The sequence below is a fragment of the Anomaloglossus baeobatrachus genome, chromosome 4, assembly GCF_048569485.1.
Source record: "Anomaloglossus baeobatrachus isolate aAnoBae1 chromosome 4, aAnoBae1.hap1, whole genome shotgun sequence".
In the NCBI taxonomy this organism is placed as follows: Eukaryota; Metazoa; Chordata; class Amphibia; order Anura; family Aromobatidae; genus Anomaloglossus; species Anomaloglossus baeobatrachus.
This window is the reverse complement of record NC_134356.1, coordinates 636,734,610-636,758,895: the sequence shown is the minus strand read 5'-3', so window position 1 is coordinate 636,758,895 and position 24,286 is coordinate 636,734,610. Positions and strand designations below refer to the sequence as shown.

The 24,286-nt window shown below is 49.4% G+C and overlaps 1 protein-coding gene across 1 annotated transcript in view; it reads right to left on the bottom strand.

Moving 5' to 3' along the window:
• The window catches only part of BIN3 (bridging integrator 3), a 105,189-nt gene that overhangs the window by 44,058 nt on the left and 36,845 nt on the right, over positions 1 to 24,286 (bottom strand). Inside the window, exon 2 of the mRNA XM_075346427.1 lies at positions 10,290 to 10,335. Within this exon, the coding sequence (XP_075202542.1) occupies positions 10,290 to 10,335 (46 nt within the window). The remainder of the gene's footprint in view (positions 1 to 10,289; positions 10,336 to 24,286) is intronic.

Genomic DNA, 24,286 nt, shown 5'->3' with positions numbered 1-24,286 from the left:
TGATAAAATCATTTTTTTCTCTGCTGCAGATCTAGTACTTATACAGAGCTCATAAATATGCTGGACTACCTGCAGCATGCCAAGTAGTCCAGTAATAATAATCTCCTGCTGATTAAACAGTGATTTTATCAAAATTAACTAAGCAGCCCAGTAAGTGACACAGCACTGGAATCAGAAACTCTGTCCCTACATTATGCTGCTGCCAGATTAGGTGGAAAAACCTGCTGACAGATTCCCTTTAAGTCGCTGGGTGCTCCACAAGTAGTTATCGCTTAAAGGGAATCTGTCAGTAATATCAACCCTCCTATACTGTCTATATGGGCATGTAAGTCATAGGAAGCGGAATAAAAGGACACCTTGGTATCTGTGATCCGATGTCTTAATCCAAAGAAATCCACGCTTCTTAAAGGGAATTTTCGCAATTAAACTAAAAGAATCCCCCTCTGCAGCTCCTGGGCTGCGTTCTAGAAAGGTTCATCTTGCTGCTGGCCCCCCTTTCAGACCTACATAACTTTATAAAATATTACCTTTTGCTATGGTAATGAGGTTTGCTGGCCCCAGGGGCGAGCTGTATTTTGTCTGTTATCCCCCCTCCTGCCGCTGTTCGCCGTCCCCCAGTGTTCATTTACATAGATGAGGCTGCCGCCCTCATCTTCCGCAGTGCTCCTGAAGTCTCGCGCATGCGCAGTGGCACTATCGCGGGACTGAGCGCTGTTTTCAATACGCAAGCGCCGGTGAGGTTATTGCGCAGGCGCGAGATTATGGGCGGCGCTGTGAATGTCATCACCAGCGTCATCCAAGTACCCGCCCATAATCTTGTGCCCACGCTTTTACCTCTGCCCCTACTGTTATGCACATAATGGTAGAGGTAAAAGCGCGGGCACGAGATTATGGGCGGGTACTTGGATGACGCACGGCAGCGTTTTGGGACTGCCGCACCACTCTTAGCACTGAATCAGCTGTCTGTCGGTAATATATTGTTGCCTTGCACTACTTTATCATTTTTTCTATACATATGGATAATAATTCTAATTATATATAAACCTGTAACAGGCAGCAGTTTTCTCTGCTATGTACTATTTTCGTAAACTGGATGTAATTTAATCTAATTTATTGTATACTCTTACATATTGCGATATTTGGTTTGGTGAGTGCAGGCTCCCCTTATCAATAGCATCCGTCAATTGGGGCGGTCCATTTGGGTTTTTATGTGTTTATTGATTTTTATTTGTTAATAAAGTACTTTGGGAATTTAATATGGGCTTGCTTGTCATTAATCGGTGCTGACATGTCTCATAAATTAATGAGGAGTTACTAGTGTAAGAGAAATGTGGATTTCTTTGGAATAAGACATCGGGTAGTAGATATCAAGGTGTCATTTTATTCAGCTTCGTATGACCTACATGCCCATTTTGATGGCTTGGGATGGTTGATCCTACTGACAGATCCCCTTTCACAGGATCTAAATTTATAGTCTTCGGCTGTGTCTGCACTTTGCGTTTCCACCTGCGTTTCTGCAGCGTTTTGAACTGAAGCATTTTCATGCCAAAAGGCCGGCTTTTTGATTTTCCAGCAAAGTCTATGGAAAAAGGGGATTTCTTGTCCGCACTTTGCGTTTTTTAAGCGCAGCGTTTAATTTGCATATTTTGTGGCAAAAACCATGCGTTCAAAGAAGCAGCAATGCAATTGTTTTTGCCATTTTGGTTGCCGTTTTGCTAACATTGAAGTAAATGAGAAAAGGGAAAAAGCAAGAAAGATCAAAATTCCTGCGTTTTACCTGCTTTTTAGCTGCAGAAACACTGCATTTTGGACTACAAAAACGCATGCTTTTCTGACATCAAAATAATGGAATGATATGTCCATTTACACACACACACACACACACACACACACACACACACACACACACACACACACACACATAGTCCGACAATTAAAATAATGAAAAATATTTCTTTAATGCTATACATGATTTTTTGCTTTATAAGATGCACTTTTGTTCCCCCAAATTTTGGGGGAAAGTAGGGTGTGTGTCTTATAAGCCGAATATACGGGGGGGGGGGGGGGTGTAATATAAATTATATATATACATATATATACATATACAAATACATACATACACACACACACACACTGCAGGGTCCGCTCTGGAGCGGTGCTGAAGGCAGGTGAAAGCTGCAGGCGGCAGCGTTAGATCTCCTGCTCCCGCTCATATAATAGCGGGAGCAGTGTGGTGCTGAAACCACATCGCGCTGATGGGCTGGGGCAGCAGGGCATATTATATCTGCCTGTGCTCCCTTTGATCGAACATGATCCCCCCTGTGTTAGATATGGCCCCCATACTGCTGCCCATAGTAAAATAAAAAAAGCTTTACTTACCTCCAGCGCTGATCTCCCAGTCTCCTGCTGCTGCCGTCTGTGATAACGCACACAGAGATGATATCACTCTGCAGTGCCGATCACATGACCGGCAGCAAGAACCAGGAAGTGGAGGAGGCCGAAGCTCAACCCCACGGAGGGAGACACAGGTATTGCAGCGCTGAGAAGGTAAGGAAAGAGTGTTTTATTTTATTATGGGCAGCAGTATGGGGGGCATATCTAACACAGGGGAGATGTGAAATCTATAGGGGCCATGGGCAGCAGTATAGGGGCCATATCAAACACAGGGGAGGTGTGCCATCTATAGGGGCCATGGGCAGCACAGGGGGACGTGTCCCAGCACAAGGGGGCTATATTCAATATAAGGGGGCCATATCCAGATTAAGTGGGGCTAATTTTATGATGGGGGGGCTAAGAGGGACATATACCCTATATGATTTGTTAGACGGACACTGGCATTATAAGATGGACCCCATTTAACATTTAAAAAAAAAAAATCTCCTTTCCTTCACCAAATTTGGGGGTGCGTCTTATAATCAGGTGCGTCTTATAAAGCGAAAAATACGGTAACTATTTTCTTTAATGTTTCAAAAATTATAGTTCCGTCCCATTTTTGTCCCTTTTTTCATAGTGTTTGATTGTTTAAACTTTATTTATCAGTGTCTTTAGGTTCAAATCGCATCTGTCAAAACGCAATGGAAAAGCATGTAAAAAGCGCTAAAAACGCGGTAAATACGCATGCGTTTTTAGCGCTATTTTGTGGTCAAAAGCAACTTTGGCAAAATCAATTACTGCCAAAATGTGCGTTTTGAACTGCAAGTAGGACAACACAAAGTGCGGACATAGCCTTACTATTCCTTATACTGTTTAGGCATAAAAGGAACTACAGCATATCTATCCCCAGATTTCACAAATATAAACTAAATTATGACACGGATCTCCCAGACCTGATGATGCTGGTGTACTTACTTCACATACCCACTTCAGAATAGCTGTGCAATCCTTTCTAGAAGTATTGTGACTTAATATTAAAAAAAAATACAGAAGTTCAGCTAAAGTCAGATTAAAAAAAAAAAAACTCAATAAAATGATCATTTGATTTCAGGATTACATTGCTATTTTGACACTGTTTTATGAAGTACATTAGCCTCTTCAGGTATAAACCAGGTTTGTAGTAACGTATGATCTTTGTATTGTGACATTTGGTGACAGGTCAGCTTTACCTACACTCCAGGCAGCACAGATTGTAAGTCTACTCTCAGCAGGCTTCACAAGACAAGCATTATACATAGTTACATAGGTCTCTTAAGGCTGGTGCACTTGATGGAGCTAGTGTACTGAAAAAAAAAAAAAAAATCATATCAGATTGGGGATTTAATGTTGATATTTAAATCAGCATTTTAAGAGTGCAGAGTGAGAGTGCGCATGTTCAAGCGCGTTCAGTCTCTGCCCGTCTACCCAGGCGGATTTGACAGCTGCAGCCTGTACAGAGCGGTGTGAGATCGCAGCAGAGGAGGAGGGACACTGAGGAGCCGTTAACGCTGAGGGGTGATCACTCAGGATAGGAGACTGAGGTTAACCTTTAATAAAGGATTATACAGCCATTCAAACAGGGCTTTTCAAAGTAAGTACACCAGACTTGTCAAGTCAAAAATATGTACAGTAGAACCTTGGTTTAAGAGTAACTTGGTTTGAGAGCGTTTTGCAAGACAAGCAAAGCTTTTTACAAATTTGTAACTTGGTTGAAGAGCAATGCTTTGCAATAAGAGCAAATCCTCACCGTGCACACGTCCAGTTCTGTCGTTTGACCACGCTCTGGAGGTAACTTTCTGTACATATGTACTGTATACAGTATACCATTGCACAGTACAGTATATCAGGGCCGTATTTACCATTAGGCACCCGTGGTCCCGTGCCTGGGGCGGCAGGATGCGGGGGGCGGCACCTTCTAGCAGTGTAAAAAAAAAAATTTTTTTTTTTTTACACATCCATTAAATCCGCTGTATTTTCAGAGGAGGGAGGGGGGAGAGGCGCACCTCCATTTATTTATATCCGCGTCAATTAAGACGCGAATGCAGACAAACTGCGGCGGCAGGGCACAGAGAGCTGATTGACCTCGGAACTGCCGGCGCCTGCACTTCCGGGGTCACAGGCGCTCCAATCAGCTCCTTCCTCGGTGCTGCGCCCAATGCTGTGTGGACGTCACATGCAGAGCTCACAGCAGGACGCCGTAGAGGACGTCGCGATGGAAGCCAGTGTCAGAAGAGGATACTCAGCCAGGAAGATGAGCAGGTAAGTGCTCGCAGAGCTGAAAATTCATAAGGAGCGTGGGGGTGTCTCTAATGCAGACCGGAGATCTGCGCATGTGGTAGGGGGATAGAGGCTGATACTGGGGGAGACTTAGGGGAAGAGAAGCTGATACTGGGGGAGGCTGGGAGGAGAGAGTCTGATGCTGGGGGAGGCTGGGAGGGAGGAGGCTGATGCTGGGGGAGGCTGGGAGGGGGAAGGCTGACGCTGGGGGAGGCTGGGAGGGGGAAGGCTGACGCTGGGGGAGGCTGGGAGGGGGAAGGCTGACGCTGGGGGAGGCTGGGAGGGGGAAGGCTGACGCTGGGGGAGGCTGGGAGGGGGAAGGCTGACGCTGGGGGAGGCTGGGAGGGGGAAGGCTGACGCTGGGGGAGGCTGGGAGGAGGGAGGCTGATGCTGGGGGAGGCTGATGCTGGGGGAGGCTGATGCTGGGGGAGGCTGGGAGGGGGGGAGGCTGATGCTGGGGTAGGCTGGGAGGAGGGAGGCTGATGCTTGGGGAGGATGATGCTGGGGGCAGAGAGGCTGATGCTGGGGGAGGATGATGCTGGGGGCAGAGAGGCTGATGCTGGGGGAGGCTGATGCTGGGGGCAGAGAGGCTGATGCTGGGGGAGGCTGATGCTGGGGGCAGAGAGGCTGATGCTGGGGGAGGCTGATGCTGGGGGCAGAGAGGCTGATGCTGGGGGAGGCTGATGCTGGGGGCAGAGAGGCTGATGCTGGGGGAGGCTGGGGCAGAGAGGCTGATGCTGGGGGAGGCTGGGGGAGAGAGGCTGATGCTGGGGGAGGCTGGGGGAGAGAGGCTGATGCTGGGGGAGGCTGGGGGAGAGAGGCTGATGCTGGGGGAGGCTGGGGGAGAGAGGCTGATGCTGGGGGAAGCTGGGGGAGAGAGGCTGATGCTGGGGGAAGCTGGGGGAGAGAGGCTGATGCTGGGGGAAGCTGGGGGAGAGAGGCTGATGCTGGGGGAAGCTGGGGGAGAGAGGCTGATGCTGGGGGAAGCTGGGGGAGAGAGGCTGATGCTGGGGGAAGCTGGGGGAGAGAGGCTGATGCTGGGGGAAGCTGGGGGAGAGAGGCTGATGCTGGGGGAAGCTGGGGGAGAGAGGCTGATGCTGGGGGAAGCTGGGGGAGAGAGGCTGATGCTGGGGGAAGCTGGGGGAGAGAGGCTGATGCTGGGGGAAGCTGGGGGAGAGAGGCTGATGCTGGGGGAAGCTGGGGGAGAGAGGCTGATGCTGGGGGAAGCTGGGGGAGAGAGGCTGATGCTGGGGGAAGCTGGGGGAGAGAGGCTGATGCTGGGGGAAGCTGGGGGAGAGAGGCTGATGCTGGGGGAAGCTGGGGGAGAGAGGCTGATGCTGGGGGAAGCTGGGGGAGAGAGGCTGATGCTGGGGGAAGCTGGGGGAGAGAGGCTGATGCTGGGGGAAGCTGGGGGAGAGAGGCTGATGCTGGGGGAAGCTGGGGGAGAGAGGCTGATGCTGGGGGAAGCTGGGGGAGAGAGGCTGATGCTGGGGGAAGCTGGGGGAGAGAGGCTGATGCTGGGGGAAGCTGGGGGAGAGAGGCTGATGCTGGGGGAAGCTGGGGGAGAGAGGCTGATGCTGGGGGAAGCTGGGGGAGAGAGGCTGATGCTGGGGGAAGCTGGGGGAGAGAGGCTGATGCTGGGGGAAGCTGGGGGAGAGAGGCTGATGCTGGGGGAAGCTGGGGGAGAGAGGCTGATGCTGGGGGAAGCTGGGGGAGAGAGGCTGATGCTGGGGGAAGCTGGGGGAGAGAGGCTGATGCTGGGGGAAGCTGGGGGAGAGAGGCTGATGCTGGGGGAAGCTGGGGGAGAGAGGCTGATGCTGGGGGAAGCTGGGGGAGAGAGGCTGATGCTGGGGGAAGCTGGGGGAGAGAGGCTGATGCTGGGGGAAGCTGGGGGAGAGAGGCTGATGCTGGGGGAAGCTGGGGGAGAGAGGCTGATGCTGGGGGAAGCTGGGGGAGAGAGGCTGATGCTGGGGGAAGCTGGGGGAGAGAGGCTGATGCTGGGGGAAGCTGGGGGAGAGAGGCTGATGCTGGGGGAAGCTGGGGGAGAGAGGCTGATGCTGGGGGAAGCTGGGGGAGAGAGGCTGATGCTGGGGGAAGCTGGGGGAGAGAGGCTGATGCTGGGGAAGCTGGGGGAGAGAGGCTGATGCTGGGGGAAGCTGGGGGAGAGAGGCTGATGCTGGGGGAAGCTGGGGGAGAGAGGCTGATGCTGGGGGAAGCTGGGGGAGAGAGGCTGATGCTGGGGGAAGCTGGGGGAGAGAGGCTGAAGCTGGGGGAAGCTGGGGGAGAGAGGCTGAAGCTGGGGGAGGCTGGGGGGAGAGAGGCTGATGCTGGGGGACGCTGGGGGAGAGAGATTGATGCTGGGGGAGAGGCTGCTGCTGGGGGAAGCTGGGGGAGAGAGGCTGAAGCTGGGGGAAGCTGGGGGAGAGAGGCTGAAGCTGGGGGAGGCTGGGGGGAGAGAGGCTGATGCTGGGGGACGCTGGGGGGAGAGAGATTGATGCTGGGGGAGAGGCTGCTGCTGGAGACGGGGGAGAGAGGCTGCTGCTGGGGGAATGGGAGAGAGGGGCCAATGCTAGAGACAGAGGACAAGGGTTGAGGGATAGTGCAATGACAAAATCGATGGGGGGCAGTGTAAGGACTCAATGAAAGGGGGGCAGCATTGGGAGCTCATTATGGAGAAGGAGCAGCATGTGTGGGCTCAGTATGGAGTGGAGCAATGTAGGGGAGTCAATATCAAGAGTGGGGTAGTGTGTGTGTGGGGGGGGTGTCTCAGCATAAGCGTTAGTGTGGTGGTCTTAGTATGATGAATGGGGCAGCATGGAGGTGTCAATATGGAAAAGAGGAAGGCAGCATTAGGAGCTCATGGAGAGGGGCAGCATGCATGGGACACTGAGGAGGGGGCAGCATGCATGGGACATTAAGAGGAGGGGGCAGCATGCATGGGACATTGTGAGGAGGGGGCAGCATGCATGGGACATTGTGAGGAGGGGGCAGCATGCATGGGACATTGTGAGGAGGGGGCAGCATGCATGGGACATTGTGAGGAGGGGGCAGCATGCATGGGACATTGTGAGGAGGGAGCAGCATGCATGGGACATTGTGAGGAGGGGGCAGCATGCATGGGACACGGTGAGGAGGGGGCAGCATGCATGGGACATTGTGAGGAGGGGGCAGCATGATGTGAGGGCAGTGTGCAGATCAAATTTCATAATTGAGGAAGGTGTGGTGGGTATAATTTATAAGTGAGGACAGTGTGGTGTTTTAGTTTATTAGGGGCAGTGTGACAGTCACAGTATATAAGTGGGGACGGTGTGGTGGGAATATTTTATACTCATGCTATGTTTTGATGTGCCTGTGGTGATCCCCATTGGAGGGGGGTTAGTGCCCTTCGTTTCTCATTGATACTTTTTCAAGTGTTTTACAGAGTAGATCTGCCTTAAAAAGAGGTTGTGTGCGAAAACTCATAGTGTTACGTTGTCACTAAGGGGCGCGACCACTTAAAGTGCCTAGGGCAGCACGAAGGCAAAATACAGCCCTGCAGTATATACTATATAGCATGTCTATCAATTTGCATTTGTGGATACAGAGTTGTACTTTCTTTCGGCTATCCAGTGCAGCACATCGCTTGTATTGTACCCCTCACACACCAACAATTCTATTGTAAGCTAAAGTGCAGTTTAATTTGTTTATGTTTTTTTTACTGCACAGTATTTTGTATTACTGCCGTATACTGTAATAATTGTATATGAATACTGTACATTGTGTATTACTGTAATAAGTTAGTATAAATGCAGCAAAAATTTTTGGGCTGTGGAATGAATTGTCTGCGTTTCAATTATTTCCTATGGGGAAAATTCGCTTTGATATAAGAGTAACTTGCTTTAAGAGCTCAGTCACAGAACAAAATATGCTCCAAATCCAAGGTGCCACAGTATTTAATAATAAAAGGTGTGACCCTAGAATCACACCTTATCGTCTATCCCATGTTCCCAATTTGAACAGAGCAGCAGTCAGACACGTGGTGCAGCTTTATAGTGGACTGTTGGCCATAGGGGAGCACTATACTTGGCCATCTCTGTTAGTTCCCATGATTTTGAGAGGAGCAGTACTACATACATCTGACTCATTTCATTTGTTTAAACAGGGGATCCCAAATCTTGTGGATAGTGGCGAAGACACGGGTGGTACCCCAGCAGACACTAATCTATCCTGAGAATAGTTGTTAAAGGGAACCAACCATCAGGATTTTCATCTATAAGGTAAAGCCGGTGCTATACTGGTGCTAGGATGCTGAATGTAAGCAGAGCTTTTGTTCAGAGATTGGATGTTTTATTTCAGAAATATCTGCAAGTAAAGTTCCAGCAATGCACTGCTATTTGATTGACAGGTGCAAGAGGAAGGGAATATGTGGGTCGGGTCTTGCTGTCTATTCCCGCCCCTGTCTGCCCGCCTGGCCCTCCTCTCCGACGTTAATTCTGGCGCAGGCAGGCAGACAGACAGGGGCGGGAATAGACAGCAAGACCCGACCCACATATTCCCTTCCTGTTGCACCTGTCAATCAAATAGCAGTGCATTGCTGGAACTTTACTTGCAGATATTTCTGAAATAAAACATCCAATCTCTGAACAAAAGCTCTGCTTACATTCAGCATCCTAGCGCCAGTATAGCACCGGCTTTACTTTATATATGAAAATCCTGATGGATGGTTCCCTTTAAGCTATAATTCTTGGACCAACTTTTAAAGGCTTAAGCGGGCTTTACACACAGCGACATCGCTAGCGATGTCGCTGGTGAAAAGCACCCGCCCCCATCGCTTGTGCGTCACGGGCAAATCGCTGCCCGTAGCGCACAACATCGTTCGGACCCGTCACACATACTTACCTGCCTAGTGATATTGCTGTTGCCGGCGAACGGCCTCTTTTCTAAGGGGGGGTTCGTGCGGCGTCACAGCGGCGTCACAAAGCGGCCACCCAATAGAAGCGGAGGGGGCGGAGGTGAGCGGCCGTAACATCCCGCCCACCTCCTTCCTTCCTCTTTGCCGGCAGCCGCAGGTACGATGTAGCTCCTCGGTCCTGCAGTGTCACACATAGCGATGTGTGCTGCCGCAGGAACGACGAACAACCTGTGTCCTGCAACAGCAACGATAATCGGGATTAGAACGACGTGTCAACGATCAACGATTAGGTGAGTAATCTTGATCATTTAACAGTTGTTCGTGCGTTTCACACGCAACGACGTTGCTAACGAGGCCCGATGTGCGTCACGAACTCCGTGACCCCAACGACATCTCGTTAGCGATGTCGTTGCGTGTAAAGCCCGCTTTATTCTAGCAATTAGTAACCAATGCCATCATAAAACTCCTGACCCAGAGTTTGGGGGACCATATACAGTGATGGCCATCAAGCTGAAAGGGACACCTAGACACAATATTGTGAGGAGAATCCCATCTCCATAGACTGACATTTTCACGAATAAAAAAATTAATGTAACGTAAAGTAGATGATGCACAGAAGGCATCGGTCAGATGACTGATCCACTGATAGGACAAAAAAAATCAATCAATCATCATGCCTTAAAATATGCATTATCTCTTATTTACTTACTGCTTTAGGAACGATCTGCCTTTTCGGCCCAGCTTTAAAGGGGTTCCTAGAAGACACAAACATAGCAGGTATAAATGCAATGAAAATATACTGAAGTGAGCTCCCCCTAGTGGTGGCTGCAGGTAGTCTGCATCTTATTTTACTGTATTATTATTATTCAGCACATTTTGGAAGTATCGTTACCTACAAAGTGAGGGACCCACGTGACACTACTGATTCCCCCACTACCATCCCTTTCCTAAACAAGAATTCTCTCCTTGTTCCCGGATTCGCCTTTCTTTGGTGCAAAATATATAAAGCGTTCCCTGTCACATTAGGTCCCAGCACTTGTTTACTATATTGATTAAAATAGTTAATCAAAATCAGATTGCGGGCCACAAAGCCGACACACCCAAAATAAGCCATTACCAGTTCTGCCAGGACAGCACAGCGCAGTGCCGTGCAATGTGTAGTGGCCGTTCAGTTCAGTTCTTATTAAAATGAATGGGAGCTGATCTGCAGTACCTGAGAGCGGCCACTACACAGTGTATGGAGCCGTGCTGTCCTGGCTCTGTACTCTATGTACATACGGTGTTGACGCTCCAGGTAACAGCTGATCGGTGTGGGGTAGAGGTTTTGGGGGGCTGGGAGGATAGCTTGGTGTCAGACGCTCAGTGATCAGATACTGAAGGTCGTCAATATAACTGATCTGAACAAGCATTAAACCACTCTAGACCATTAGGTATACCATCAGGAATATGAATCGAACAGATAAAACGCTTATAAGTATATCAGTATAATGTGGGATGGGTACCAAAAGTGCCTGGAGGTGGTCAACCATATCCACAGAAGATGCCATAAATGTCTGATGAGGCCCCACCTGTAGGATTTGCACATATTTTGAGACAAGAACCCTGTTGCGTGTTGTCAGAAATGGAGAGATGACTGTTTTAGTTGATCAAAAACACGGGACGCTGGTCCAGAGGCCATATTGGTAATCTGTGGACACCCAACCAGTGCCATGTGAAACCCCCCCTACCTACCAGCATCACCCACTCCTCTTCAGATTACTTGGCCCGGCGCGATGTCATGATTGCAGCGTAACACAGTCATGAGATTGCACGAAGGAGACTAATAAAAAGAAGTGCCAGAGAGGCCGGCAGAAGGCAACAGAGGTCTAGTCAGGCCGCCTCGAATAGCTGATGTGGCCACTGGAACAGGGTCTTGCAAATCTTTTTTGTTTTTAACTCCAGAGTTAGTGCGCGCGCGTCCCTCTTTATTGCGCGCGCGTCCCTCTTTATTGCGCGCGCGTCCCTCTTTATTGCGCGCGCGTCCCTCTTTATTGCGCGCGCGTCCCTCTTTATTGCGCGCGCGTCCCTCTTACTTTTTATGGAGTTATAGTGAAAATCCGAAAAAAAAAAAGTGAATGTAGAGAGCAGCCTAAGCCATTTCGGATCCGTATGATGGAACCCAACTGCCAAGATAGATGCGATCTCACCTTCATGGCCCAAATCTATCAGACATTTATATGTTGTGAGCATGCCACCGATGTCAAAGATTAGGAGACATCCATTTAGTCGGGCAGAGAACTGGGGAGTGACCATGTATTCCTGATTATTGCCAGCAGCGAAACATAAAAGCTTAAAATGAAGAAGCCAAATCCTCACTCATTAGGTGATTGGATGGTCAATGGTGGCTATAATAAAAAAAAAAAAAAAAAAAAAACAAAATCACCCTTAAATCGGAATCGTACGGCCCCATATAACCAGGGGATGTGCGGCCGATAACATGATGCAGTTTGGGACAGAATTATTCTTCCCATCGGCACGTGGCGGCGATCCACTTGTATACGGCTGAGCAGCGCATATTAATGAGAGGAGAAGAATTAGTCTAACATAAAAGCGCAATCACTTTATCCCTTATCGGTATTGTCTCTCAGCAGTTTGTATACCTCCAAATCATCCACCTTCGTCCCCCCAGGCCCGGTCGTTGCGTGAATTCAATGTTTTGATATTGTCTCGAAGGGGATCTCCAGCGGTGACGCTGCATTTATTAATAGATTACATTCCTCTATTAAAACACATCTCACCTCGAAATCCTCTATAAATATCTGCGCGAGTAAATCTTACAATACTTTCTTTTCCATGACACGCATGTTGTAACAGCTCAAAGTGGAAATGGAAAAGCAGAACAAGCAGCGAGAAAAGAGGAAGAGGAGTGCGGGCATCACCGCACCGAGGACATGCCCTAACCCCGGCCGCGCTTTTCCTGTCTGCACTTGCACAGTGGAACAGAGCCGGATGGGTTTTCCTAAGGTCACATCTGCTTAATTACAGATTTACTTAAGATGCAAGAAAACGTTACTAATTAGGGTATGGTTACAGTGTTACCCGGTATATGTAATCGGGCAGTGTGAGAAAACATCAAAGTCACCACAATGACCCACGCCGGGGGAGAAATCTTAAGATACTACTATCTCGCCGTGCACCACCTCTTGTTTGACTTACTTTGCTACATATCGGACACCTACATTTTGGTGCAGTTTGGTTGACATTGCTATAATTAATCCTCAAGTTTTTCTAGAAAGCAATGACCTTTGTCAACAGACGGGCAAAAATTGGAAAAATGCATAAGAAATCAGTCTAAAACATGAAGTGACAATATACACCAAAATGGGGCATCTGAGGCCGTGTCCACACTGTGTTTTAGCCTACGGTCTGTGGCTCTGTCGGGGCTTACAACTGAAGCCCTGGAAAATGGGATGTGGACACTTGCGCTAACCGGTCACCAAATTTAGGGTCATCCACACTCGCCGGCACGGAGGTCCTGGCCAGGCGCACTTTGATCTGCCCTGAGCAGGGCAGATCAAAGTATTGTAGTGCGCCTGCGCAGGATCGGTGAGTGTGTATGAAGTAGGACGCGTCATGTACACAGGCTTCAGAAGGAGGCTGTTGGTGGCTGTTCACATTCAGCCGCCTCAACCTTTTCCACAGGCATTGCTAAGGCTAGTTTCACACTTGCGTTCAGCGCAGTCCGTCGCTATGGAGAATAGCGCAGTCCGTTAATGCACTGCGCTATTCTCCATAGACTTGTATGGACGACGCACTGTAACGCAAGTGTCAGCATTGTATCCGCTGGACGAAGCCGCGTCGTTATTTTGACGCTGCGCCGGGCGGATGGAACGCTGCATGTAACGTTTTTTTGAGCAGCGGAAACCTTTATTTTTCACTGCGCATGCTCTCTTTTTTTTTTTTTTTTAATCACAAACTTTATTTTATTTCTCGGTGGCCGAACGTTCAGCTGAGCGCTCGGCCGCCGGCATGTCAGGGCACTCAGCTGAGCGCTCGGCCGCCGGCATGTCAGGGCACTCAGCAGAGCGCTCGGCCGCCGGCATGTCAGGGCACTCAGCTGAGCGCTCGGCCGCCGGCATGTCAGGGCACTCAGCTGAGCGCTCGGCCGCCGGCATGTCAGGGCACTCAGCTGAGCGCTCGGCCGCCGGCATCTCAGGGCACTCAGCTGAGCGCTCGGCCGCCGGCATCTCAGGGCACTCAGCTGAGCGCTCGGCCGCCGGCATCTCAGGGCACTCAGCTGAGCGCTCGGCCGCCGGCATCTCAGGGCACTCAGCTGAGCGCTCGGCCGCCGGCATCTCAGGGCACTCAGCTGAGCGCTCGGCCGCCGGCATCTCAGGGCACTCAGCTGAGCGCTCGGCCGCCGGCATGTCAGGGCACTCAGCTGAGCGCTCGGCCGCCGGCATGTCAGGGCACTCAGCTGAGCGCTCGGCCGCCGGCATGTCAGGGCACTCAGCTGAGCGCTCGGCTGCCGGCATGTTATAGCGCTCAGCTGAGCGCTCGGCCGCCGGCTATTAAGAGCGATCAGCTGATCGTTCACAATAGTCGGCTGCCGGTACTGTAAAGAAGAAAAAATAAATAAATAACGCTTTCCGTTATTTTGTACGATCCGTAGCATTGCGTTGTGCCACTTTATGCAACGCATCTGTTGCATCCGTCATACAACGCAATCCTACGGAAGCCGTCCAACGCAAGTGTGAAACTAGCCTAATTAAGCACCATACTTGGATCTGGTCCACCTTTATTTATGGTTGCTGGTCTGGCACTGTGAAGGTCAGTTCTGACATTGTCCTGGTGTGTGGCGTCTGCTGCGCACGCTGGGACTTGTACTGCCTTTTATCCGCAGTTGCCTCTTTCTGTGACATGGAAGCGGTTATATATAGGTTACAGGTATATGTGCTTCAGTATCTTTCTGCTTTTAATTTATCTAGGAGGCCACATGGCACATGCAATACATAATATAGAGTAGGAGATTGAGACTTGCCATGACGTGGCAGGGGTGGCTCAAAGAATTGATTGATTATTTGCTAAAAATCTCATTTTGAATTAAAGTACAGTTGGAATAAATCTGTGAATTTGCACAATTTATATGATGCATGCCACTTTCAGATCGTGCTGGCTCCCCTCCTTCACAAGGACGACGAAAATGGCCAAAAGAGGCGGCGCCGGAAACCGGAGAACAGAAACGCACATATGACCCAACTCCACCGCAGCGACCGTTTAGGTGAGTATTATAAATAAAGTGATTTTTATGCTCTACACAGCTGCCTGGGCTCTTATATACAGCATGTTAGAATACTGTATATAAGAGCCCGGTGGTGGTGGCCGCAGCTTATATGCCCCAAATCTGCTAACAGGTTCCCTTTAATGATGCAGATAGTCAAACTAACATTTATACTGTGCTTCCCTGTCAACATGAGCCATACATAGAGGGGATTTCTGAAACCGCATCATAAAAAGTAGCATAAATTGGACCCAAACCCATTTAAGGGGCATATTAACGAATTAGGACATATTAGTAAATGCAATTTAATAAAATGTGAAAATATTACCAACCATAAAGGAGAAAAAAAAAATCTGTATTGCTTTCGAAAAACAAGATATTCCAGTTTTGAAGTATGGAAATGTGGCACAGGAGCGCTTCACTAAAGTCTATGCCAAGCGACATATCCTGAACACATGGGTAACAATGATATAATGTAAAAGTGCTGTAATCTGGAGACAGATGGTCCGGAAATATTACTATACTGCTAATCAAGAACGGAACGGAAAAAAAATAATCCATGCACAAGAGAATAGCCTTAAGGGACCCTAACAAATAAATAGGATCGGCTGCAGCGGTCATGCGACATTTCTTCAGTAGAAACCAGTCTGTGTGCACAGTAGTAAACTGGACCATCAGACACACCCTATGGAGTAGTACAAGAATATGGGGGGGGGGGGATAATCCTGGGCAATAAGGTGATCAGCAACCCAACAAAATTAGCCGCAAGACAGCAAATATAGTCATCCATCAGACACCTGGCTGTGAGTTGGTGCCATTTTCTGGGGGGTGGGTTTCATGAGTCCATGTGCAATCCTTTTTTTCCTCGTCCGCGTTATACGCTAGTGTGAGTGAACCCGAAATCATGTGCACAGCACCCATTTGAAGCAACTGGACAGAAGACATTCCCCTGTGCGGCCTTCTGTCTTGATGTCTCAGTAGTCACAAGCTAGCCTTCCCATTCTCCATGGACTGCAATCAACGTCCTCCCCACTATTGCCTTAAGGGGGCTTTACACGCTGCGACATCGCTAATGCAGAGTCATTGGGGGTCACGGAATTTGTGACGCACATCCGGCCGCATTAGCGATGTTGCTGCGTGTGACACCGATGAGCGATTTTGCACCGTTGCAAAAACGTGCAAAATCGCTCATCGGTGACATGGGGGTCCATTCTCGATTATCGTTACTGCAGCAGTAACGATGTAGTTCGTCGCTCCTGCGGCAGCACACATCGCTATGTGTGACGCCGCAGGAACGAGGAACCTCTCCTTACCTGCCTCCCGGCCGCTATGAGGAAGGAAGGAGGTGGGCGGGATGTTCCGGCCACTCATCTCCGCCCCTCCGCTTCTATTGGGCGGCCGCTCAGTGACGTCGCTGTGACGCCGCACGGACCGCCCCCTTAGAAAGGAGGCAGTTCGCCGGTCACAGCGACGTCGCCGGGCAGGTAAGTATGTGTGACGGGTCTGGGTGATGTTGTGCGGCACGGGCAGCGATTTGCCAGTGTCGCGCAACAGATGGGGGCGGGTACCCACACTAGCGATATCGGGACCGATATCGCAGTGTGTAAAGTAGCCTTAATAGTAACGATGGCACCCACCTCCTCCTCATTTGTAAAAAATAAAAAAAATTAAAAAAAAACTTTGAGATTTTGGATGAATAGCCCATTTTAGACCAGTTTTCCAAAGAACGTCTGTACCTTTTTGTCTTACAAAAAAAGCTCCACAGATCTGTCAAAAAGTTCTTCAGCAAGGTCAGACTTTTTTGGCAACAAAATTAAAGAAAACCTGTTACCAGATTTGGGGCCTATAAGCTGCGGCCACCACCAGTGGGCTCTTATATACAGCATTCTAGCATGCTGTATATAAGAGCACAGGCCACTGTGTAGAATGTAAAAATTACTTTAGAATACTCACCTAAATGGTTGCTGCGGTGGAGTTGGGTCATATAGGCATCTCCGTTCTCCGGTGCCGCCTCTTTTGGCCATCTTCGTCCTCTTTCTGAAAGCTGTGTGCATGACGCGTCATACACACTCGCCGGTCCTGCGGCGCAGGCGCACTACAATACTTTGATCTGCCCTGCTCAGGGCAGATCAAAGTGCGCCTGTGCAGAACCTCAATGCCGGCGAGTTTGTATGACATAGGACGCGTTATTCACCCCCGGCTTCAGAAGGACGACAAAGTGGCCGAAAGAGGAGGCGTCGACACCTGAGAACAGAGATGCCCATATGGCCCAACTCCACCGCTGCGACCGTTTAGGTGAGAATTATGAAGTGTTTTTTACGCTCTACACAGCGGCCTGGGCTCCTATATACAGCATGCTAGAATGTGTAACTAAGAGCCCAGTGGTGGTGGCCGCAGCTTATAGTCACCAAATCTGGTGACAGGTTCCCTTTAAAGACACACAGACGTTGAATAAATCATAATTCCTTTGAGGTTTATGATTATAAAACAATGTGTATTTAGTGATCGTTACACGACAGTTGTGCAAGTCATGGGTCAAAACAAGACCCCACCTGGTACTATTGGCTCGATTTCGAACAGACAGACGAATATAAGGAGGCACGGAGATAAACGGAGAGATACCTTGTGGATGAAGGTGTGTGGAGGGACGGCACTTGCCCCCCCCACTCTTTTCCCCCCTTATTCTCTTTCTCTGCTCTTCCTATTGTTCGTCCTTTCTTTGTTCCCTCACTAGCTCTCTCTTTTCTACGATTTCTGCTTTCTTATTCTCCCCTTCGGTTGGACTGTCTCGTCTTTCAACCTGTAACGCCTGCCAGGAGCCACAGACTCAGATTGGCTGTAAAGGGAGGCTAGAGAAAGCCGCTCACCAAGCAGGACCCCGAGAACTCTGCAACCCTTTAACCCCTATACAGGGATTTGGAATTACACAGAGCCCCAGAGAGCCCCACCTATGGTAGGCCATAGTCCGTGGTAGTCAGGCAGGGTCAAAAACCATGAGATGTAATACAGGAACAGAATCAGCAGGCAAGGGAATAATGAGGAAACAAAGCAGAGGTCAAATCCGGGACTGGCAGCAAGGTACAAAAACGACAGGCAGGAGGGTAGTGAGGAAACAAGCAGAGGTCAGCGCACGGGAATCACTATACAAACAGAACAGGAACCAGGAATACAGAACTATCTCTGGCGGTGGCCAGCAGAAGGGAGGGGGAATAAGAAGGTTGTGGCGTCTTCCAATTGGTTGTAGCTGAATGATGGTAACTTCAGCTGGAAGACACACGCCACCTACAGTCAGCCAGTGGTACTGCAGATCCCATAGAAACCCAGCCCAGTGGATGAGTGGAGCCTGTGTCCACCAGTGCCGCTGGCATAGACTCCTCTCACATCACCAGCACCATCCACGGCAGGAACACGGCGTCACCTGGTGATCGAAGCAGAAGTCGATGGAGTGAACTCCGGTGGGGACATAACACAACCGCTAGGGAAGTGGAGGCTGTCTCAGCTCTGTAAAAACTTTTGACAGTCCAGTTTATATCTTGTTTTACCTAAAATAGTATGCATTCGTCTATGTGCAATGTATCTCTATGGTTTACATTTTGTTTACTGATGTCAAGTTACAGAATTATAAAAAAAACAAAACGCGATCCCACTCAGTCGTTAGTTGCAATATCGCTAGGGCTCGCTCGCACCCCAGTATAAGTCAGACAAGTGCTATTGGATGTGTTACCGGACAGCCCTCACTCCAATGTTATACTATGGGGCAGGGACAACCAGCGTTTTTGTCTCATGCCAATTCAACATGCTGAAAAGTAGCAGTGTACATAGGATGGCACGCACCCATACAGGTCTACAAATGTGTACAAATCATCAGACTGCACTCGGATTACATCCAATTTCCGTGGTCACACAGGATGGAGAAATTTGGATCCTCTATCTTCATACAAGAGAACTGGATCACACTAAGCGGATACTCCGATCCAACTCCGATCAGATGGAACAAGCACGTCCATAGGTAAAGAGACAATAGAAAACTAATTCTCCAAACACTATCTTAGGCCCCCTTCACACGTCCGTGAAAAAACACGCACGTGTGTTACGTCCGTTTTTCGGGTCCATTTTCCGTTTTTGTGTCCGTGTGCCATCTGTGTGAATGCCGTATGCTGTGTGTGCGTGTTGATTGTCCGTTTATGAGTGAGAGAAATAACGGACATGTGTATGTGTTGTCCGTGTGAATTTATGCGTGTTTGTGATGCACAATGTCGTAGATACATACCCGCTGACAGCAGAGTCGCGCGTAGAGAATGAACTGGGGTGAACTTCACCCGACTTCATTTTCATACCGCGGCTCTGTGTGTCGCGTCCTGATTAGCGGTCACCCGTGAAGGACTCACCGGTGACCGCTAATCCCCAGAGTGACTGAATGGAGTACCCCTCTCTCATACTTACCGTTCCCCGATCTCCGGCGCGGCGCTGCACGGCTGTTATAAAAGCTCCGGCGGCTTTTCCTCTTTTGAAAAAGCCGGCTGCTCATTAATCAATCTCGTATTCCCTGCTTTCCACGCCCACCAGCAAATATGATTGGTTGCAGTGAGACACGCCCACACGCTGAGTGACAGCTGTGTAACTGCAACCAATCACAGCAGCCGGTGGGCGTGTCACTATGGAGCAGAGAAATAAATAAATAATTAAAAAAAAAAAACCGGCGTGCGGTCGCCCCAATTTTAATACCAGCCAGATAAAGCCATACGGCTGAAGGCTGGTATTCTCAGGCTGGGGAGCCCCACGTTATGGGGAGCCCCCCAGCCTAACAATATCAGCCACCAGACGCCCAGAATTGCCGCATACATTAGATGCGACAGTTCTGTGACTCTACCCGGCTCAACCCGATTTACCCTGGTGCGTTGGCAAATCGGGGTAATAAGGAGTTATTGGCAGCCCATAGCGGCCACTAAATCCTAGATTAATCATGTCAGGCGTCTCCCCGAGACACCTTCCATGATTAATCTGTAAGTTACAGTAAATAAATACACACACACCTGAAGAAATCCTTTATTTGCAATAAAAAACACTAACACATACCCTCAATCACCACTTTATTCAGCCCGATAAAGCCCTCCATGACCGGCCTAATCCACGGAGTTCCAGCGTCGCCTCCAGCTCTACTGCATGGAGGTGACAGGAGCTGCAGAATACACATCCGCTCCTGTCACCTCCACGCAGCAAATGAGGTGAGTAGCGCGATCAGCTGAGCTGTCACTGAGGTTACTTGCGGCCACCAATGGATCCAGCGGTGGCCGTGAGTTACCTGACTGACAGAAGCTGATCGCGCTACTCACCTCATTTTTTTTTTTACTTATTTATTTATTTCTCTGCTCCATAGTGACACGCCCACCGGCGGCTGTGATTGGTTGCAGTTACAGAGCTGTCACTCAGCGTGTGGGCGTGTCTCACTGCAACCAATCATATTTGCCGGTGGGCGTGGAAAGCAGGGAATACGAGATTGATTAATGAGCAGCCGGCTTTTTCAAAAGAGGAAAAGCCGCCGGAGCTTTTATAACAGCAGTGCAGCTCCGCGCCGGGGATCGGGGAACGGTAAGTATGAGAGAGGGGGGGAACTGACCGACAGACAGCGAGAGGGACAGATAAGACAGAGAGACCGACTGACAGACATAGAGAGAGACCGACCGACCGACCGACGGACTGAGGGAGAGAACGAAACAGAAAAAGAAAATAGACCGACATCACATGGAAAAAGTACAAAACGTACAGGGAGCAAACAGAGATGCGTCCGTGTCACTCGGACGTGCGCACAGACCCATTGACTTTCATTGTGTCCGTGCTGCGTGTTGCGTGCAGAAAACGGACATGCTGCCGTGCTAAACGGAGACACAAACGTAGCACGCACACGGACCCACGGACCTTAATGAAAAACGCACATGTATCCTCAAACATTAAATAACATTGGTGCACGTTTGGCCGTGTCTCCGGTATATACGGAAACGGACCAAACACGCACGTGTATCACGGACGTGTGAAGGGGGCCTTAGATAGCAGTAGTAACTGTATATGAAATAGGGGGAAATCCTAAATTTTAATAGGAATATTTAAAAAGAACAATTAGTTTAGCAAATTTACAATCACATTCGCTAGTGTGAAAAATCACATAAAACAATGTATATACGTGCCCAACATCACCTGTGCAAGGAAAAAAAAAATGGTTAAAGAAGATCTGTCCAAGGATTCAGGAGGAAGAGAGAATAAGGAAATGGGTACGGAGAAAACCCTGTGGTGCCCTATGTAGAGGGACAGGAGGTAACCCACCTGACGCGTTTCGCCCCAGCACTGAGGAACTCTTCAAAAAAGAGGGGGAGAGAGGTACCAGTAGTGACAAAACACCTCAAAAGACTTTTAGCGTGGTGTGTGGCCATAAAGATGTGTCTGGGCTCCTCCTGGATCATGGACGGCTATTCTTTGCTCATAAGGGTGAGACCGAACCCTTTTTATACTTGCACAGAAGATATTGGATGCATATTTATACTGTTTTACATGTTTTTCCCCCACAAAATTGCATAGGCTTTTGTCTTTCTTCTAATCAAATTAGTCCTTTTAAATATTACTATGAAAAGTTAGGTTATACCCATACAGTGGAACCTTGGTTTACGAGCATAATTTGTTCTGGGACTGGGCTTGTAAACCAAGTTACTCATCTAGCAAAGCAAAATTTCCCATAGGAAATAATACAAGCTCAGACAATTCGATCCACAACTTGTTCAATGTCCCATCCTGGTCCCCTATTGTGCCATTCCACACACGCACAAACACATAATATGCTCACCTTATCTTCCGTTCCCTCGCCGGCCTCCTGGTTCATGTAGTTCGCCGGCACAGAATGTGTATTGGATAAGCATCGCGACCGACGCCGGAGCTTCCGCTACAAGCGCGCTGACGTCAAAGGCAGGAGCCGCTTGCCTCCGATTGGTCATCCTGTACCGGCAAACTACAAGAACTGGGAGGCCGACGATAGAACGGAAGATAAGGTGAGCATAATATGTGTGTGCACGTGCGTGCTTGTTTGTGCGAACTGCAAAAGTGGGTCAGAGAGCGGTGAAAGTACGGAAACGGAAGAGTGTGCAGTGAGTATTTGGTCGTACAGCAAAGCTTTGCTCGTAAACTGAGCTACAAATTTACAGCAAGCTTTACTTGTATAGCGAAATACTCGCACACCAAGTTACTCGTAAACCGAGGTTCCACTGTATTTCATATACCCTTACTGCTGCCATTTACCACACTCTGATCAGAGTTTCATTACCATATTAATCCGATTCTATCGCACAAGTGAGTCAATGCTCGTGTGATCCCGTTATTCCATCACCTTGTACAAGCGCACCCCGGCTCCATTCAGACTGCCAGATAACGTCAAGTGCTGTACTCCGCCATCTTCGGCATTCTTAAAGATGGATAAGGCAGCGCTCACATCAGCGGTATTTTGACGTAAAACCAAATCAGTCACAAATGCGTTTCAGTTCCATTAATTTCCAATGGACCCGCATGTGACCGCCTCTTACCGCGATTGTGTATGACGTACGCAACCGCATCTTACCGTGAGTCCATTGAAAAAGAATGGAACTGAAATGCATTTGTGATGGATACGGTTTTGCGGCAAAATACTGCTGATGTGAGCGCTGCCTTAGGGGCACTTTGCACACTACGGCATCGCAAGCCGATGCTGCGATGCCGAGCGCGATAGTCCCCGCCCCCGTCGCAACTGCGATATCCTTCTAACTGCCGTAGCGAACATTATCGCTATGGCAGCTTCACATGGACTCACCTGTCCTGCGACCGTCGCTCTGGCCGGCGACCCGCCTCCTTATTAAGGGGGCGGGTCGTATGGCGTCACTGAGACGTCACACGGCAGGCGGCCAATAGGAGCGGAGGGGCGGAGATGAGCGGGATGTAAACATCCCGCCCACCTCCTTCCTTCCGCATATCCTACGGAAGTCGCAGTGACGCCGGTAGGAGATGTTCCTCGCTCCTGCGGCTTCACACACAGCGATGTGCGCTGCCGCAGGAACGAGGAACAACATCGGACCGTCGCGTCAGCGTAATCATGGATTACGCCGACGCTGCACCGATGATACGATTACGACGCTTTTGCGCTCGTTAATCGTATCATCGAGCCTTTACACACTACGATGTCGCATGCGATGCCGGAAGTACGTCATTTTCAATTTGACCCCACCGACATCGCACCTGCGATGTCGTAGTGTGCAAAGCCCGCCTTAGTGTTAACTTTTTGTCTAATTTTGCCATCTGTTCAGCTCCTCCTGCCAGACAACAGGATAACAGTCCTTTTACCATGACACCAAGGCCACAAGCAAGGTCCCCTGCTGCTGTGTTTGGGCACATATGCCATTATTTTCAGATAAGAAAAAAAAAAATACAAAAACAAAAGCATAAACTGATGAGATGCCACCCTCAGCTTTACAGAAATATTTTATTACTCACTATATAATAAGTAGGTCATACAGCAATAAGAGCTTTAATAAACAGGGCAGAGAAGCTGATCTAGTGATGGTTATACACCCACGGGAAGACGAAACTTCACAATGAACGGCGGTGAATGAGAAGATGAACGTCTACGCTCGTGTACAGGGGCATCTCCAGTGACGACGCTTTATTTGATCAGAAGATATCAGAATGACAGTGATAAATAGTGCCATGTCGGCATACAATGGCTCCGGTCACGTCGTTCATGACCAGAGCTTGGCTCGGCATAGGAAGTTACCAAGTGTGAATTCAGCCTTAAGAGCACTGTCGACTCCAGGCAGGACACTGAGGTACCACCAAATCCTGCACCCCTGACAAATCCCCTGCACAATACAAATGTGTTAGGGCGGCGTTACAAAAGACGATTTATTGTGCGATCGCATGAGCGATCATACCCGTCCCCATCGTTTGTGCGTCACGGGCAATTTGGCGCACAAAGTCGGTAACCCCATATCACAAGTACTTACCTCCTTAACGACGTCGCTGTGGGCGGCGAACATCCTCTTCCTGAAGGGGGAGGGACGTTCGGCGTCACAGCGACGTCACACAGCAGGCGGCCAATAGAAGCGGAATGGCAGAGATGAGCGGGACGTAACATCCCTCCCACCTCCTTCCTTCCTCATTGCTGGCGGGACGCAGGTAAGCTGTGTTAGTCGTTCCCGGGGTGTCACACGGAGCGATTTGTGCTGCCTCGGGAACGATGAACAACCGGTGTGCGGCAGGAGGAACGACATTATGGAAATGAACGACGTGTCAACGAAAAACGATAAAGTGAGTATTTTTGCTTGTTAACAGTCGTTCGGAGGCGTCACACGATATGACATTTCTAACGATGCCGGATGTGCGTCACGAATTCCGTGACCCCGACGACATATCGCATGATATATCGTACCGTGTAACGC